Source organism: Chiloscyllium punctatum, chromosome 9 (genome assembly GCF_047496795.1).
Source record: "Chiloscyllium punctatum isolate Juve2018m chromosome 9, sChiPun1.3, whole genome shotgun sequence".
NCBI classification, from domain to species: Eukaryota; Metazoa; Chordata; class Chondrichthyes; order Orectolobiformes; family Hemiscylliidae; genus Chiloscyllium; species Chiloscyllium punctatum.
The window spans coordinates 126,378,297-126,394,045 of record NC_092747.1 but is presented as its reverse complement, the minus strand read 5'-3'; the positions used below and the strand labels follow the sequence as shown (position 1 = coordinate 126,394,045).

General features: G+C 40.3%; 1 protein-coding gene across 1 annotated transcript; it reads right to left on the bottom strand.

The window, feature by feature from the left end:
• Positions 1-6,529: 6,529 nt before the first annotated feature.
• On the bottom strand, positions 6,530-15,065 carry LOC140481670 (collagenase 3-like). Its single transcript, XM_072578224.1, has 10 exons — positions 14,949-15,065; positions 14,576-14,832; positions 13,670-13,818; positions 11,000-11,125; positions 10,333-10,494; positions 9,658-9,784; positions 8,298-8,431; positions 7,586-7,745; positions 7,392-7,495; positions 6,530-6,777 (listed from the first exon to the last, which is right to left on the bottom strand). Exons 1-10 carry the CDS (start codon positions 15,063-15,065, stop codon positions 6,677-6,679), a joined length of 1,437 nt encoding a protein of 478 aa, XP_072434325.1. The 3' UTR covers positions 6,530-6,676.
• Positions 15,066-15,749: the final 684 nt, after the last annotated feature.

Sequence of the window (15,749 nt, the reverse complement as noted above, 5' to 3'; positions counted from 1 at the left end):
TGACAATTCAATCATTGAGCATGTTCAACTCAGAAATTGATAGGAGCCTCGGAACTAGTGACTGAGCAAATTTTCCTTTGTTAAAGAGACTGAAACTGTACGCAGTTTTCTAAGTGAGATGTAACTAAAGCTTTATACAAACTTCCACAGGATATACTATTAAGGAACCTGGAGATAGTGAGGAAAAGTGGTGTTCCAATAGAATAGCCATGAGCTAAATGAGCGGCAGTGCGGTCTCGAAGGGCAAAACAGCCTATACTTGATCCTGTGGTTCTCAGTGTTTCTCTGTCTCTCATTGATTATTTTATGAAGCCCATCCCCCTGCACACAGCATAAGACATTAGCAAATGTGCAATCTCAAAAACAAGTTATCATTTCCAAAGCAGGTTCTCCCAAATTTCAGTTTAGAAACATAGGAATAAAAGAATGACTAGGGTAGGAATAGGTCCAGTCAAGGATAGTAGTGGGAAGTTGCGTGTAGAGGCTGAAGAGATTGGGGAGACACTGAATGAATACTTATCGTCAGTATTCACTCAGGAACAGGACATTGTTGCCGATGTGAATACTGAGTCACAATTAATTAGAATGGACGGCTTTGAGTTACGTAGGGAAGAGGTGTTGGAAATTCAGGAAAGGATGAAAATAGATAAGTCCCCTGGGCCTGATGGCATTTATCCTAGGATTCTCTGGGAAGCAAGGGAGGAGATTGCAGAGTCATTGGCCTCGATTTTTATGTCCTCGTTGTCTACAAGAATGGTGCCAGAAGACTGGAGGATAGCAAATGTGGCTCCCTTGTTCAAGAAGGGAAGTAGGGATAACCCTAGTAACTATAGGCCGGTGAGCCTCACTTCTGTTGTGGGCAAAGTCTTAGAGAGAATTGTAAGGGATAGGATTTATGAACATCTGGATAGGAATAATGTGATCAAGGATAGTCAGCATGGTTTTGTGAAGGGCGGATCGTGCCTCACAAACCTTATTGACTTCTTCGAGAAGGTGACTAAGCAGGTGGACGAGGGTAAAGCGGTAGATGTGGTGTATATGGATTTTAGTAAGGCATTTGATAAGGTTCCCCATGGTGGGCTACTGCAAAAAATACGGAGGTATGGCATTGAGGGTGAGTTGGAGGTTTGGATTAGGAATTGGCTGGCTGGAAGAAGACAGAGGGTAGTAGTTGATGGTAAAGGTTCATCTTGGAGTGTAGTTACTAGCGGTGTTCCGCAAGGATCTGTTTTGGGACCATTGCTGTTTGTCATTTTTACAAATGACCTGGAGGAGGGGCTAGAAGGTTGGGTGAGCAAGTTTGCGGATGATACGAAAGTCGGTGGAGTTGTTGACAGTGAGGAAGGATGTGTCAGGTTACAGCGGGATATAGATAAGCTGCAGAGCTGGGCAGCAAGGTGGCAAATGGAGTTCAATGTAGGTAAGTGTGAGGTGATTCACTTTGGTATGAGTAACAAAAAGATGGGGTACTGGGCTAATGGTTGGATACTTGGTAGTGTGGATGAGCAGAGGGATCTTGGTGTCCATGTACACAGATCTCTGAAAGTTGCCACCCAGGTAAATAGTGCGGTGAAGAAGGCATATGGCGTACTGGCTTTTATTGGTAGAGGAATTGAGTTCCGGAGTCCTGAGGTCATGTTGCAGTTGTATAAGACTCTGGTGCGGCCGCATCTGGAGTATTGTGTGCAGTTTTGGTCGCCATACTATAGGAAGGATGTGGAGGCACTGGAACGGGTGCAGAGGAAATTTACCAGGATGTTGCCTGGCATGGTAGGAAGATCGTATGAGGAAAGGCTGAGGCACTTGGGGCTGTTTTCATTGGAAAAAAGAAGGTTTAGGGGTGACTTGATAGAGGTGTACAAGATGATTAGGGGTTTTGATAGGGTTGACCATGAGAACCTTTTTCCGTGTATGGAGTCAGCTATTACGAGGGGGCATAGCTTTAAATTAAGGGGTGGTAGGTATAGGACAGATGTTAGGGGTAGATTCTTTACTCAGCGGGTCGTGAGTTCATGGAATGCCCTGCCAGTAGCAGTGGTGGACTCTCCCTCTTTATGGGCATTTAAACGGGCATTGGATAGGTATATGGAGGATAGTGGGCTAGTGTAGGTTAGGTGGGCTTTGATCGGCGCAACATCGAGGGCCAAAGGGCCTGTACTGCGCTGTATTCTTCTATGTTCTGTATGTTTTAAAATGTAAAGGTATTTCAGTTCTAGGAAACCTTTGTCCTTCTTCAGTGCTGCTTTCAACTCTATATCCTCACAGAATCCAACTCTTCTTTATTAAAGAAAAGTAACATATTCAACCTCTCATCACAACCAGGAAATCTCTCTCCAGAGTTTAATACACAGCATCAATCCTTATAGCTACCTCTGGTCAGGATGGTCTGATTAAAGCCAACTGAACCTCAGGCATTTGTGGATGTTCCCTCGAGAAAAAAACAGTAATGACTGACAGGATTTATTAGAATTTATTAAAAGTAACCACTGATGTGTATTCTCAGCATTAATCACTGCCGTAAGTGTTATTATAATTAGATATTCTGTGACACAACTTTGTAAATTATTTTCCAAGTAATGCATTTTTATAAATACATTACAGGCCCTCTCTCAGCCTTCTCTGCTCTAAAAGAAACAACCCAAACTTATCCAACCTCTTTTCCTGGCTAAAGCACCCCATCCCAGGCAATATCCCGATGAATCTCCTCTGTACCTTCTCCAGTACAATCACAGCCTTCCTCTTGCTTGGCAGCCAGAACTGCACATAGTACTGCAGCAGTGGCTCAGCCTAACATCTCCAACCATCTCCCTGCTCCTATAATCTATGCCATTACCAGTAAAGGCAAGTATTCCATATACTGCCTTATCTACTGGTTAACCTGCCCTGCCATCTTCAGGGATCTATGGATAAGCTCCCCAAGATCCCTCTGTTCCACTGAGTACTCATTGAGTACTCCCTTGTCTTGTTCCATTTTCCAAAGTGAATCACCTCCCTGTTAGTCAGAGTTCTTGGTTGAAGTCCTTTGAAGATAACTGCTGGCAATATGCGTGCCTCGCAGTAGAGGTCACATGACGACAGTCAAGATGAGAGTGGTGCTGGAAAAACACAGCAGGTCAGGCAGCATCCAAGAAGCAGGAAAGTCAATGTTTCGCGCAGGAACCCTTCATCAGGAGAGCCAGAAGGACATTTGTACACCATTGCGTTTGCCTCTTTTTAAAGCAAGTTCACATCAGAAGTAGAGAGAAAACACAAGCAGAGGAAATTTGAGTCAGTAACACATCCAAACCTTACATCTATGGTATCATGTCCTACTTGCTGCAGGACCTTCAGGACACAAAACAGCCTTAGCAGACACCTACACACCCAGCACAATCCTGCAAACTACTATAGCTAACAAATTTGGCCACCTCTACCTCAAAGAATCAACAAGACGGTATCGGTGTCAATTCAGGGGGCTTACACTATCTGAGAAATACAACAGCAATGTGTCAGAGGTATTTAGCAAAACCCATATCAAAGGAAGGATGTGGTGGCATTGGAAGGGGTCCAGAGAATGATTATAAGAATGATCCCAGGGATGAAGGATTTGTCATGTGAGGAGCAGTTGAAGATTCTGGGTTTATACTCAGTGGGGTTTAGAAGGATGCGGGAGGATCTGATTGAAATTTACAGAATAATGAGAGGCCTGGATAGAGTGGACATGGAGAAGATGTTCCCATGAGTCGGAGAGACTAGGACCTGAGGGCACTGCCTCAGAGTGATGGCACGATCCTTTAGGGTATAATTGAGGACACTGTACAGAGGTTCATCCCCAAGAAAAGAAAGATTATCCAGGGAGGGATTAGACAGCCATGGCTGACAAAGGAAATCAGGAAATGTATTAAAGAAAAAGAGAGATCCTATAAAGTGGCCAAGAGCAGTGGGAAATCAGAAGATTGGGAAGGCTGCAAAAATAAACAGAGGATAAAAAAGAGAGGAATAAGAAAGGAGAGGATCAAATATGAAGGTAGACTAGCCAGTAATATTAGAAATGATAGTAAAAGTTTCTTTCAATACATAAGAAACAAATGACAGGCAAAAGTAGACATTGGGCCACTTCAGACTGATGCTGGAAGGCTAGTGTTGGGAGATAAGGAAATAGCAGGAGAACTTAATAAGTACTTTGCGTCAGTCTTCACAGTGGAAGACATGAGTAATATCCCAACAATTAAAGGGAGTCAGGGGGCTGAGTTGAGCATTACAAAAGAGATAGTGCTAGAAAAGCTAAAAAGTCTTAAAATTGATAAATCTCCTGGCCCCGATGGGATACATCCTAGAGTTCTGAGAGAGGTGGCTGAGGAAATAGTGGAGGCATTGGTTGAGATCTTTCAAGAGTCACTGGAGTCAGGGAAAGTCCCAGATGATTGGAAGATCGCTGTTGTAACCCTATTGTTCAAGAAAGGATCAAGACAAAAGATGGAAAATTATAGGCCAATTAGCCTAACCTTGGTTGTTGGTAAAATTCTAGAATCCATCATTAAGGATGATGTTTCTAAATTCTTAGAAGAGCAGAGTCTGATTAGAACAAGTCAACATGGATTTAGTAAGGGGAGGTCATGCCTGACAAACCTGTTGGTATTCTTTGAAAAGGTGACAAGTAGGTTAGACCAGGGAAACCCAGTGGATGTGGTCTATCTAGACTTCCAAAAGGCCTTTGATAAGGTGCCACACAGGAGGCTGCTGAGCAAGGTGAGGGCTCATGGTGTTCGAGGTGAGCTACTGGGATGGATTGAGGATTGGCTGTCTAACAGAAGGGCAGAGAGTTGGGATAAAAGGTTCTTTTTCAGAATGGCAGCCGGTGACGAGCAGTGTCCCGCAGGGTTCAGTGTTGGGGCCACAGCTGTTCGCATTATATATTAATGATCTGGATGAAGGGACTGGGGGCATTCTAGCGAAGTTTGCCGATGATACAAAGATAGGTGGACAGGCAGGTAGTACTGAGGAAGTGGGGAGGCTGCAGAAGGATCTAGACAGTTTGGGAGAGTGGTCCAGGAAATGGCTGATGGAATTCAACGTGAACAAATGCCAGGTCTTGCACTTTGGCAAAAAGAATAAAAGCACAGACTACTTTCTAAACGGTGAGAAAATTCGTAAAGCCAAAGTACAAAGGGATCTGGGAGTGCTAGTCGAGGATTCTCTAAAGGTCAACATGCAGGTCGAGTCTGTGATTAAGAAAGCGAATGCAATGTTGTCACTTATCTCAAGAGGGTTGGAATGTAAAAGCACCATTGTGCTACTGAGACTTTATAAAGCTCTGGTTAGGCCCCATTTGGAGTACTGTGTCCAGTTTTGCTCCCCACACCTCAGGAAGGACATACTGGCAATGGAACGTGTCCAGCGGAGATTCACACGGATGATCCCTGGAATGGTAGGTCTAACATATGAGGAACGGCTGAGGATTAGGTGAGGAGACTAGGACCCGTGGACACAGCCTTAGAATTAGAGGGGGTAAATTCAGTACAGAAATGCAGAGACATTTCTTCAGCCAGAGAGTGGTGGGCCTGTGGAATTCATTGCCGCAGAGTGCAGTGGAGGCCGGGACGCTAAATGTCTTCAAGGCAGAGATTGATAGATTCTTGTTGTCTGGAGGAATTAAGGGCTACGGGGAGAATGCAGGTAAGTGGAGTTGAAATGCCCATCAGCCATTATTGAATGGCGGAGTGGACTTGATGGGCCGAATGGCCTTACTTCCACTCCTATGTCTTATGGTCTTATGGACTGAGAAGAGGAGGAATTCCTTCAGCCGAAGGGTGAGGAATCTGTAAAATTCATTGCCAAGTCACTGAATGTATTTAAGACAGAGAGTTGGACAGGTTCTTGATGGGTAAGGATGAAGGCAGGAGAAAGGGATTGAGAAGCACATCAGCTGTGATTGAGTGGTACAGCGGACTCTATGAACCAACTGGTCAAATTCTGCTCCTCTACATTATCTTCTTATGGTATTAGACCTAGGGCCCGAATGTGAGTCTAAACATTTGAACAGGAGGTTGAACATATTCTGAAATATTTCCACATTTTATTTACTTTTAAAACATCATCATGCATAAAGCTGAGGTGTGTTGTGACACAAACCAAACAGGAGTCATCAGCAAATGAATTTCACGTCATTTAATTTTGTTTACAACATATTTGAAGAAAATGACGGGGCTCAATTTACAATATTCTGACACTGCATTTACTCATGAACCATTTTTCGTTACAAAGCCCTGCACGTAATTCAAGAGTATGCAGGATGACATAATTAGATATTGAATAAAAATACTTCTGTCACATGACAATGAATGCTCTGCGCATACACCAGAACTGCAGCATAAATATCAAAACATAAAATATTTAAAAATATTTTGTAAATTAAATCTGTTCTATAGAAATATAATAAATAACATGTATAACATTCAACATTAGACTAACATTGAACATTAGAAATAAATTATTTCAAACAGTACATCTGTTTATAACAATTGGAATTATACTTCAAAACAGTATTGTCTAGAATCATTAAAAAATACTTTGAAGTTTTTCTTATATTTGTCGCATATGGTTTTGTGGTTAATGCAAGTCCAGCAAATCATTGTTTTTGTTGATGTGGTGATGGATCAGGTAAAGACAGGGAAGATCATCTTGAATACGTCCCTCTCTAACAGCCCACCCAATGGTTGATCCTGTGCACCTGAAGAACTCGCTGCTCTCTGATGTTGAATAGAAACTCAGTAGATCCATGGAAGAAATAAATATATCCTGCAAAATGGAATAGCTCTTAGTTCTACCCATACACTGAAACAAACATGAGGAATAATATAAATGGCTCTAGTCTAGAGTTCAGAATTTCAGTTCAACTCAAACCGATTGAATAAAATTCTTTCCTCTTCGGAAAGCCCATAAAATTACACAATCAAATTAACATATTCTTTGCATCATCTCAGATGGATGTTTGGCACAATCATTGGGATAAAATCCAATTTTGTCCCACTTGACAATCCACAGACAAAAAAAACTCAAGCAAAGATGCAAATTCACACTTTCCAGCAGGGGTCACTGTACAGCAACTCACAGCTGTGGCTATACCAAAAACATTTGGCCTAATTGCACAGCCAAATAGTATTGTCCAAACTAAGATCCCATGTCTACATAGACAGAATCAACAGGAGCTTTTCTGCTCTGTATGATTCCTGTATTTATTGGGTCAATTAAATGAACATTAAAAAACTTTGTACGGTTATTACTCTACACAAGAAAATTACATTTTTTCATTGCAAAGTCAGTTAAAGTTTATCTTTGCATTTAACTGAAAAACAGAGGGCAAATACTTTGACTATCTCAATAGTTTATTGATTATTTGCTTTTAAGTTTACCATGTTGTGCAAATGCTGCATCCACTCTCCCGGGGATTCCTGGCCAGTCATCTGCTATCAGGCGTGGGGAATCTTCATCCATCACTCGTTTCCTTTCATCATAACTGGAAAGAGACGCACATTCTTTATGTAAACAGTGATGTGTTGGCGATGAGAAACATTGATGAATATTTAGGTTGAGAATGAACCGTTACCTCCAATACTGGTCTCCTGCAAAGAATAGAGTCTTTGATGTCTCCGCAATATGAACAGCTGCATCGATTTTCCTGACGGATTTCGGAATACCCAATCGGTAGATGTACTTTGGATAACCCGGCATGATATCGTAGCCATTGATGGCCCAGTATTTTTTCCCTGTGGGATTACAGGAAATTGATTAGCATCTGCACATTAATAAATGTTGTTCATTTTTCAAACCTACAATCTCCTTATGTGCGCATCACATCTCAACTGAGAAACCTGAGAACCTTCCAGGTGAAGGGCTCTTGCCCGAAACGTCGATTTTCCTGCTCCTCGGATGCTGACTAACCTGCTGTGCTTTTCCATCACCACTCTAATCTAGACTCTGATCTCCAGCATCTGCAGTCCTCACTTTCTCCTGAGAAACTTGACAGCTAATCCTCTTCTGATAATGCACTCACATTAATTTCTTTTTGTAAGACATACAATTTGAGGAAAGTGTTTCTATTGACTGTGGAAGCTCAGCCCCCTGAATATGGTATGATACATTGCCACAGACCCAATCCTAAAGGAGATTATCATTTCAAAATCAGGTTCTCCTGAATTCTAATCTCAAAACATGTACGCTAAAGATATGAAATGAACTCAAGCTTCAGCCTCTCGCACTATATCCTCACAGAATCCTTTTCCTATGTTCTTTAGCAAAGAAAAGTAACAGGATCCAACCTTTAATAACAACCAGGAAGTCCCTCGCCTGGTTTTCATAGGCCGCATCGATCCGTGCAGGTAACTTTGGCCAGAATGACCGAATTAAAGTCAATTCAACCTCAGGCAGTTGTACATTTCTCCTCCAGAAAAACCTAATGAATAACAATGATTTATTCGAATATATCAATATATCAAAAATTCTCTGCATTTAACGTGACCTTTGTCCCATTTGTTTTCTTTTGTTTAAGGTGAGGTCACCTCCACACTTGAGAACATCACCCATTTCCCACCAAACAACACAAACACAGCTGGCACAGGAGGGAGGGTGAGGTCCTTCCTCAGCCTGGGCATGGGTGACCTGGGTTGTCAGAAGCTGGACACCCCTCAGATACAATCATCTTCTGAGTCCAAACTGATTTCTTGGTGGGATTCAGTAGTGTGAAATCTTCATGTGAAGTGTGGTGTTATTGAAAAACAAGGGCAAGGGAGGGTATTAGGTTCCAGACCTCACCCTGCCTCTACCCAACTGCCTCCAGACTCTGACAAGTGACAGCCCCCAGCAATTCATTGCATTGGTTGCCATGGTTATTCAGTTTGGAAATTAGCCAGCCTTTTGAGGAAAAAAAGACAATTTGAGTAGGTGACAAATTGAGGCCTTTAAATGATAATGAATCAATCACTTGATTGATGGCCACTCAAGAGGGTTGGCCATGGATCTTCTCACTCCGAAATTGGATGGTGTGGGAGAGGGGGTGACTTGCCTTCCAGGGCTAAGTATTTGCCCTTCTTGCCACCTCTCTCAACACCTTCAGGGATGGGTAAGTCATATCATATGCTTTCTATTACCAATTTGTAAATTTTGCTTTCAAATAATGTATTTTCAAGGTGCATCTCATGTCTCAAAAGATTTCGCTTTCCCAAAGCTAGGTGGATACCGGTGGCAAGGTTGTGTGAATATCACTCTTACTTCATCATGGTGACTACCCTTCATTCACTCTAAAGCACCACGAGACATCCTGAGCTGACAGACAAAAAGATGAAATCGGTCTAGGCTCTTGTTAAATGCTTTCATTCCACAACCAGCTACTGTGACCATGTCACATTCGCCAGGCTGAAATGGTTTTCATTGTTTTATCCAACGATGTATTTTGATGTGAATTGTCATAATTTCTCTAGATCTCAACAGAGCAGAAACCTAAGGTTTGCAGAACTACAGGCAAAAAAAACCATACTGAAGACTGAGAAGGTCAAAAGACAGGAATGATCACCAAATAATTTGCAAATACCTTTGGTAAAACATTTCCAACAAGAGAGATCAATACTATATCAATATAAACATCAATAAAAATATTGTGGTATATTCAAAACCTTGTAATACCTGTCTTTGAAAAACATCATTTCTCCCCGAAGCCCAGCAACTGCATCAAAGGACAGGTTTGGATTACATTTCTCTGGTGTCTGTGGTGGTGGTGGTCTGGGGTTTGGATTGACTTCATTTGATTTACCTAATTTAAAGTAACCACACATATTACTAAACAGTGCAACACAAGTATTCAAGGCAGTGTTAGTAGTTACACACTAAAGCAGATTAATACTCACATTGAATTCTCATTAAATGACAACTCTACTGTCTATGATTTACAGCAATGTAATGATTGGAGGTTACAGATAATATCAGTCTAGAGGGGAATTTATCCTGGAGAGAACAGCCAGTGTATTAAACAGGTAGGAGGAAGAAAACTTCTTCAAACTTATTTGTAAGGCGTCGGGAAAACTGTAGTATGTGGGGAAAAAGGAGGAATTAAATTTATATCATTTCTCTTGAGTTTCCATATGTTGTCCACGGAACATATCATAGATGATTGCCAAATGACCTATCTTTCACAGTGTTATGGTCTAGCTCATTGTGAATAAATTACTGTTATAAAAATAATTCATTTTTACAATGCAATAATATCTTAAGATGTTATTGCAGTGATAGAGGATCAATTCCTTAATAATCTATATTATTTAGGAAGCAATATTTCTGTGTATATTTGAGATGTGAACCTACCATACAGAGCCTGGATTCCCTTGACATCGTCCCAAGAAAGGCGAAACTCATCCATACTTGTATATGTGTAGGTCGGGTACATTAACGCACCTGGATCACGAGAGTGAGCCAGTCCGAGGGCATGGCCAAATTCATGGGCAGCCACAAGGAACAAGTTATAACCTAAATGAACCAATCACAAAGCAGCCTGTTTAAAATCAATTCCAACACATTTATCTCTGCTGCTCTTTTTAACATTACCATAAATAAACAGCTGAATGTTATTTAAATGGAATATGACCAGCATATTAATTAAAATCCTGAAATCCATGTAAGCATCCTATACTTCCACTTATATAGGATTGGTTCAGATGTCCCAATTCTTTAAAGCATTTATAACACTTTTAGAAAATTTCATATTAGCAATTGTAACTGGACAAATATTTAGAATTAGATATCAGTCAAACTGAAAAGCTTTACTAAATTTCTAATCCAATAACATTTCTTGGTGACAAAAAATTAAGGTTACATGTATATGGGCCTAAGTTAAAGCAAGGGGAAAATACTCCTAACATTAACATCACCAGCTACCAACTTATATAAATAGCTCTTCAAATAGAAACATCCAATTAATTTTTTCACATTTTCTCTACTGAATCACTTTAATAACTCTGGTCAGTTTATGTACCATTCGACCCCATTGTCCAGGTCTCATCTTCATCGAAGTGTGTGTCACCTCCAATGCCTGCTGCAGGGGGGAAAGCATGGGCCAATAATCCATCAGCTCCATCAAAGGGATAACTATCACCGTGTTCTGGAAATAATGGAACAAAGAATCAGCAGAGTTAATACTGAGTTTGTGATTAGCTAGTAACATACCAATTACAACACATTTTAAGATAAATAAACTTGAAATGCCAACATTTCAATGTTCTTCGATTTTCTCTTCACACCCCTATCAGGTGAACAATTTGTGAACTTAATGACCCACGCTGCCAATCCTGTAGGAGAATGCCAATCCACTTATCGACTTTCAGGATACCTGCCCCAGTGTGAATGCCCCATTGCACCTCACTAGCCACAACGCAACCTTCAGAACCTAGGCACTGCAACTGGTTAGTCCTCCCCTTCAGAATGTTCCACCATTCAATGAAACGTAGACTAATCTGCAAGCTAACTCCACATGTCAGTATCATGGAGTCATAGAGATGTACAGCATCGAAACAGACCTTTGGTCCAACCCGTCCATGCCTACCAGATATCCCAACCTAATGTAGATCCACCTCCCAGCACCCGGCCCATATCACTCCAAACCCTTCCTGTTCATATACCCATCCAGAAACCTTTTAAATGTTGTAATTGTACCAGCCTCCACCACATCCTCTGGCAGCTCATTCCATACACCTATCACCCTCTGCGTGAAAACATTGCCCCTTAGGTCTCTTTTATATCTTTCCCCTCTCACCCTAAACCTATGCCCTCTAGTTCTGGACTCCCCAACCCCAGGGAAAAGACTTTGTCTATTTATCCTATCCATGCCTCTCATGATTTTATAAATCTCTAGAAGGTCACCCCTCATCCTCTGATGCTCCAGGGAAAACAGCCCCAGCCTGTTCAGCCTCTCCCTATAGCTCAAATCCTCCAACCCTGGCAACATCCTTGTAAATCTTTTCTGAACCCTTTCAAGTTTCACAACATCTTTCCGATAGGAAGGAGAAACATGTACTGTATCTCTTAATATTACTGGTTTAAAGATTCTCAGATTACAATCTCAGATTATAGTCTAATGCAATATTTACCTTTGCTTGTTTTAAGAAATACTTTTGTCCAGAATTGCTGCAGCCGCACTCAAAATCTTCACGATCTTGCTGATATCGGTAGATTGCTTATGAGAATCGAAATCATCTTATCTTTGTTACATGTTGTGTTGTGTCCTACAGTCAGTATGCCTACATACTCATAATACAATTGCTGTAATTTGGATGTTACGGGAGGGTATAACAGTCTCATAGTCGAGAGTGGGGTGCTGGAAAAGCACAGCAGGTCAGGCAGCATCTGAGGAGCAGTGGAATCAATGTTTCAGGTCCTAGCCCTTCATCAGGGACTTTTCCTGATGAAGGGCTTATCCCCAAAACATCAATTTTCCTGCTGCTCGGATGCTGCCTGACCTGCTGTGCTTTTCCAGCACTAACCTCTCTGATCACTAGCATCTGCAGTCCTCACTTTCTCCTATAACAATCTCAAATTCCATCTCACCTCACTTGAAGCATGATCCTCTGTTGCAGCCTAAGAGCTTACTGACACTCCTGAGCAGTGTAGTGTTTTCGCATTATTCTCAGGTGTGATAAATGTCTCTTCGATTCTTCAGTAGCCTAACATCCACACCCAGTTTCTTATGAGAGACTACATAACCATCACTGCATCAGGTGCAGTGCATTCTGCTGGAGGTAAACTCACTAACTCATTACAAGTTTCCCTCATGTCTAGATTTATACTTTGTTTTCTCCACGTTGCAGCTGCTCCTATAAGACATATACAACATTTCAACACTTTCCTGATGATTAACTCAGCCCATAAAGCCTCCATTATCTGCTTATCTTTTACTATACCCTGACTTACCATTGAGACAATTTCTTTCACACTATTCCTGCCCAGCTACAATGTCCCCTAACTTTCTTAGAGATTTGTCAATTCATTCATTTAATTCCCAGTCTTGCCACCCTTGTAGCCATTTAGTAGTGATTGCTATTACATTATAATTCCCCGCACTGATTATTAAATCATTACTGTTCATTTTGATGTCTATCTAAAACACACTAACTTAGCCTACACACCTAATTTGTCCATTTGTTTTACTCACGTACATTTCTTAAATCTCTCTCCTGCTTTAATTATTCACACCTAATAACACCCCATGTATGTGCTGGGCACAGCACAATTTCTGACTGTAACTCCCACTCTCTTCACTTTTCCCCATTTTCAGCCTCTTATTTATGTGACCTTTTATACTGGAGTCCTTCCTCCACTTCAAGTTCTCTTGTAACCATTCTATTTATCCTTTCCTCTCGGACTTACTGGCAGCTTGCTTCCAGCCTAGAGCCAGCCCCAAAGGTACAAAGATTTTTCATTTTAATATAAATGCCAGTGTCTCAAGAAACAGAATCCCCTTTCCCACACCTCTTTGCCAGTCAGATATTTACATGCATAAAGTGCTTCTCCGTTTGTATTTTTTAATGCGTGCATATATTCACAGAAATTTAAATCATGATAAGTATGTGTCTTATTTGTCTTGAGTTATACAAAATAATTGAGGTCTTTATTTCCAAACTTAACCAAAAGTAAATTAATCTTTTGATACCTTGAGCTCCGAAAGCGATCATAATATCAGCTTCTCCTTCATAGATTTTTGTGAAATTTAAAGGTGTGACATCACTCCAAATCTTAAATGCATTCTTAATTGCTTTATTCACATCCACGGATGAAATGTCTGGAGTATAGTTTAGAATTCTGTATTGAAAAGAAAAGGAAGTGATATATTGTGCTTAATATTCTGAAGTAAAACTTGATGCAGCAAGGCATTGTAAAGTATATAATCAGATAGACACGTCCCTGCTTCAAACTCAAAACTATCATGTGTTGTTGAAAATGGTAACGTCACACCAATGGCAATGAGAGCCTGGTACACCAGTGAACAGTCAGGACCATCTTCCTCTTCCACCAATAGGGCTGAGAACTGAGAAAGGATGAGAGGAACAATGGAAGACATAGAGCCGAACCAGGTCCAGAAAAGGCAAAAAAAGAAATGGAAAGGTTGGACCAAGCAGGTAAGGGGAAAGAAACAAAATGGAATCATCGGAATTTCAAGAAATAGAATCAAATTTAGCAATTCTTTGATAAGAAGAATTTACTGCATGAATGAATGAGCCTGAACAGATGTAATTGTTCCTGTCAAATATACACTGAAATTGAGCAGTAATTCCTTAACATTATCCCAGAATTATTAGGATACTTATGAATTATCAGCTTTAATTTTTGACGGTGAGTTTAATCAGTACATCACATACAAATCCAGAAAATTCTTTAAAAAACAATTATGCTATTTCCATAAGACAGATGATAATGTAGCATGATGTGAGCATCCACAATTAAATTGCCAACTTATTTGTTCATAATAATGTATGCTATTAACACTCACTTTTTTTGAGCAAGTTTTGGCCCAATCAGTCACAGAAATAATGTCATGAAATATTATAAAAACTGTTACCTGTATGTGATATTGTTTTTCTTCCATTTAATCTTTCTTGGAAAGAGATTGTATTCAGCAACATCAGGGACTCCACATCGAGGCTTTTCCATGACTTCCATTGTTGCCAAATCCAGATTTCCAGTTACCCGAAGACCAAAGAATTCTTGCATTTTCTTAATCTTATCTGATAGGGACCTCTTTGATACATAGTTTTCCAGCTTTCTTGCAAACTTCGGTGAACTGTCTTCAAGCTTGTAAAATCTATTCAAATATGTCTTCAAGAAAAATCAATATTCACATTATTAAACTTGATATTAGCTGTGAAAGAAAAAAATGTTTAAACTTAAAGGGATCACAAATTTGATTTTGATAATTGCACTCCACACCATACCTCTGCAAATTGCCAGTCCTGCTCATTTTTCTCCACTTCTGAAAGTAGTGGAACAGCGGAAGAAAATGTGACATAAAGTACAATAAATAAAACTGAAAACCAAAGGCACTTCATCATTCTGTTCTCAACTGAAGATTGAGAGAGGAAATTGTGTCTCTGGCTTTCTCCCTGTGGCTTTTATAGTGTTTTATCACTGATGGTCTGTTAATTGCAGAATGATTCAGATGTGACTAACAGTTAAAACCACAGTCATCTCATAATTGGTTAAGCGCAGCCAGGAAGTCCATTAAAGGATATTCTTTCCTTCCTTCATCCAGTCAGTTATATTGAAAACTATATACTTACTATGCAGCAATTTCAAACAATGTTGAAATTATCCATTATTGATAAATCGGTGCAAAGTGTCATGCTATCCACCACACAATGATAAGCTTCAAGACTCTGCATTATTTTCTAACTACACTGGAAATAGAATGTTTTTTCTTTCCTGAATTATTACACTGGGGTTGACTGGGATGCAACCAAATCTCTTTTCCTCATATTCACAACAATGGCCAGGACACGATAGTGTCCAACAGAAAAATATCAAGGCTATTTTCACCCTTTCAAGTCCAAGACAGATAATCTATCCAGCCCCTGTCAGTGTCCTGGTGAATCTGGTTAATAACAGTTTGCATTTTGTCATATTATTTACTCACCCATGAAGTACTTGAACTAATTTATGAAAAGGATTGTAAAAAAAGTCAGTCAGACTTCTTACCCCAAAAGCTGTAAGTGAATAACGATTTTACAATGAAACAT

What these genes read in the sequence shown, in the direction of transcription:
- LOC140481670 (XM_072578224.1), bottom strand. Translation starts at nt 15,065, where the DNA reads ATGATGAAGTGCCTTTGGTTTTCAGTTTTATTTATTGTACTTTATGTC. An exon ending in CTGGACAATGGGGTCGAATG is followed by an intron (nt 10,495 to 10,999) that starts GTACATAAACTG and finishes TGGTTCATTTAG; the next exon opens with GTTATAACTTGTTCCTTGTG. An exon ending in GCAGGAGACCAGTATTGGAG is followed by an intron (nt 7,496 to 7,585) that starts GTAACGGTTCAT and finishes GTCTCTTTCCAG; the next exon opens with TTATGATGAAAGGAAACGAG.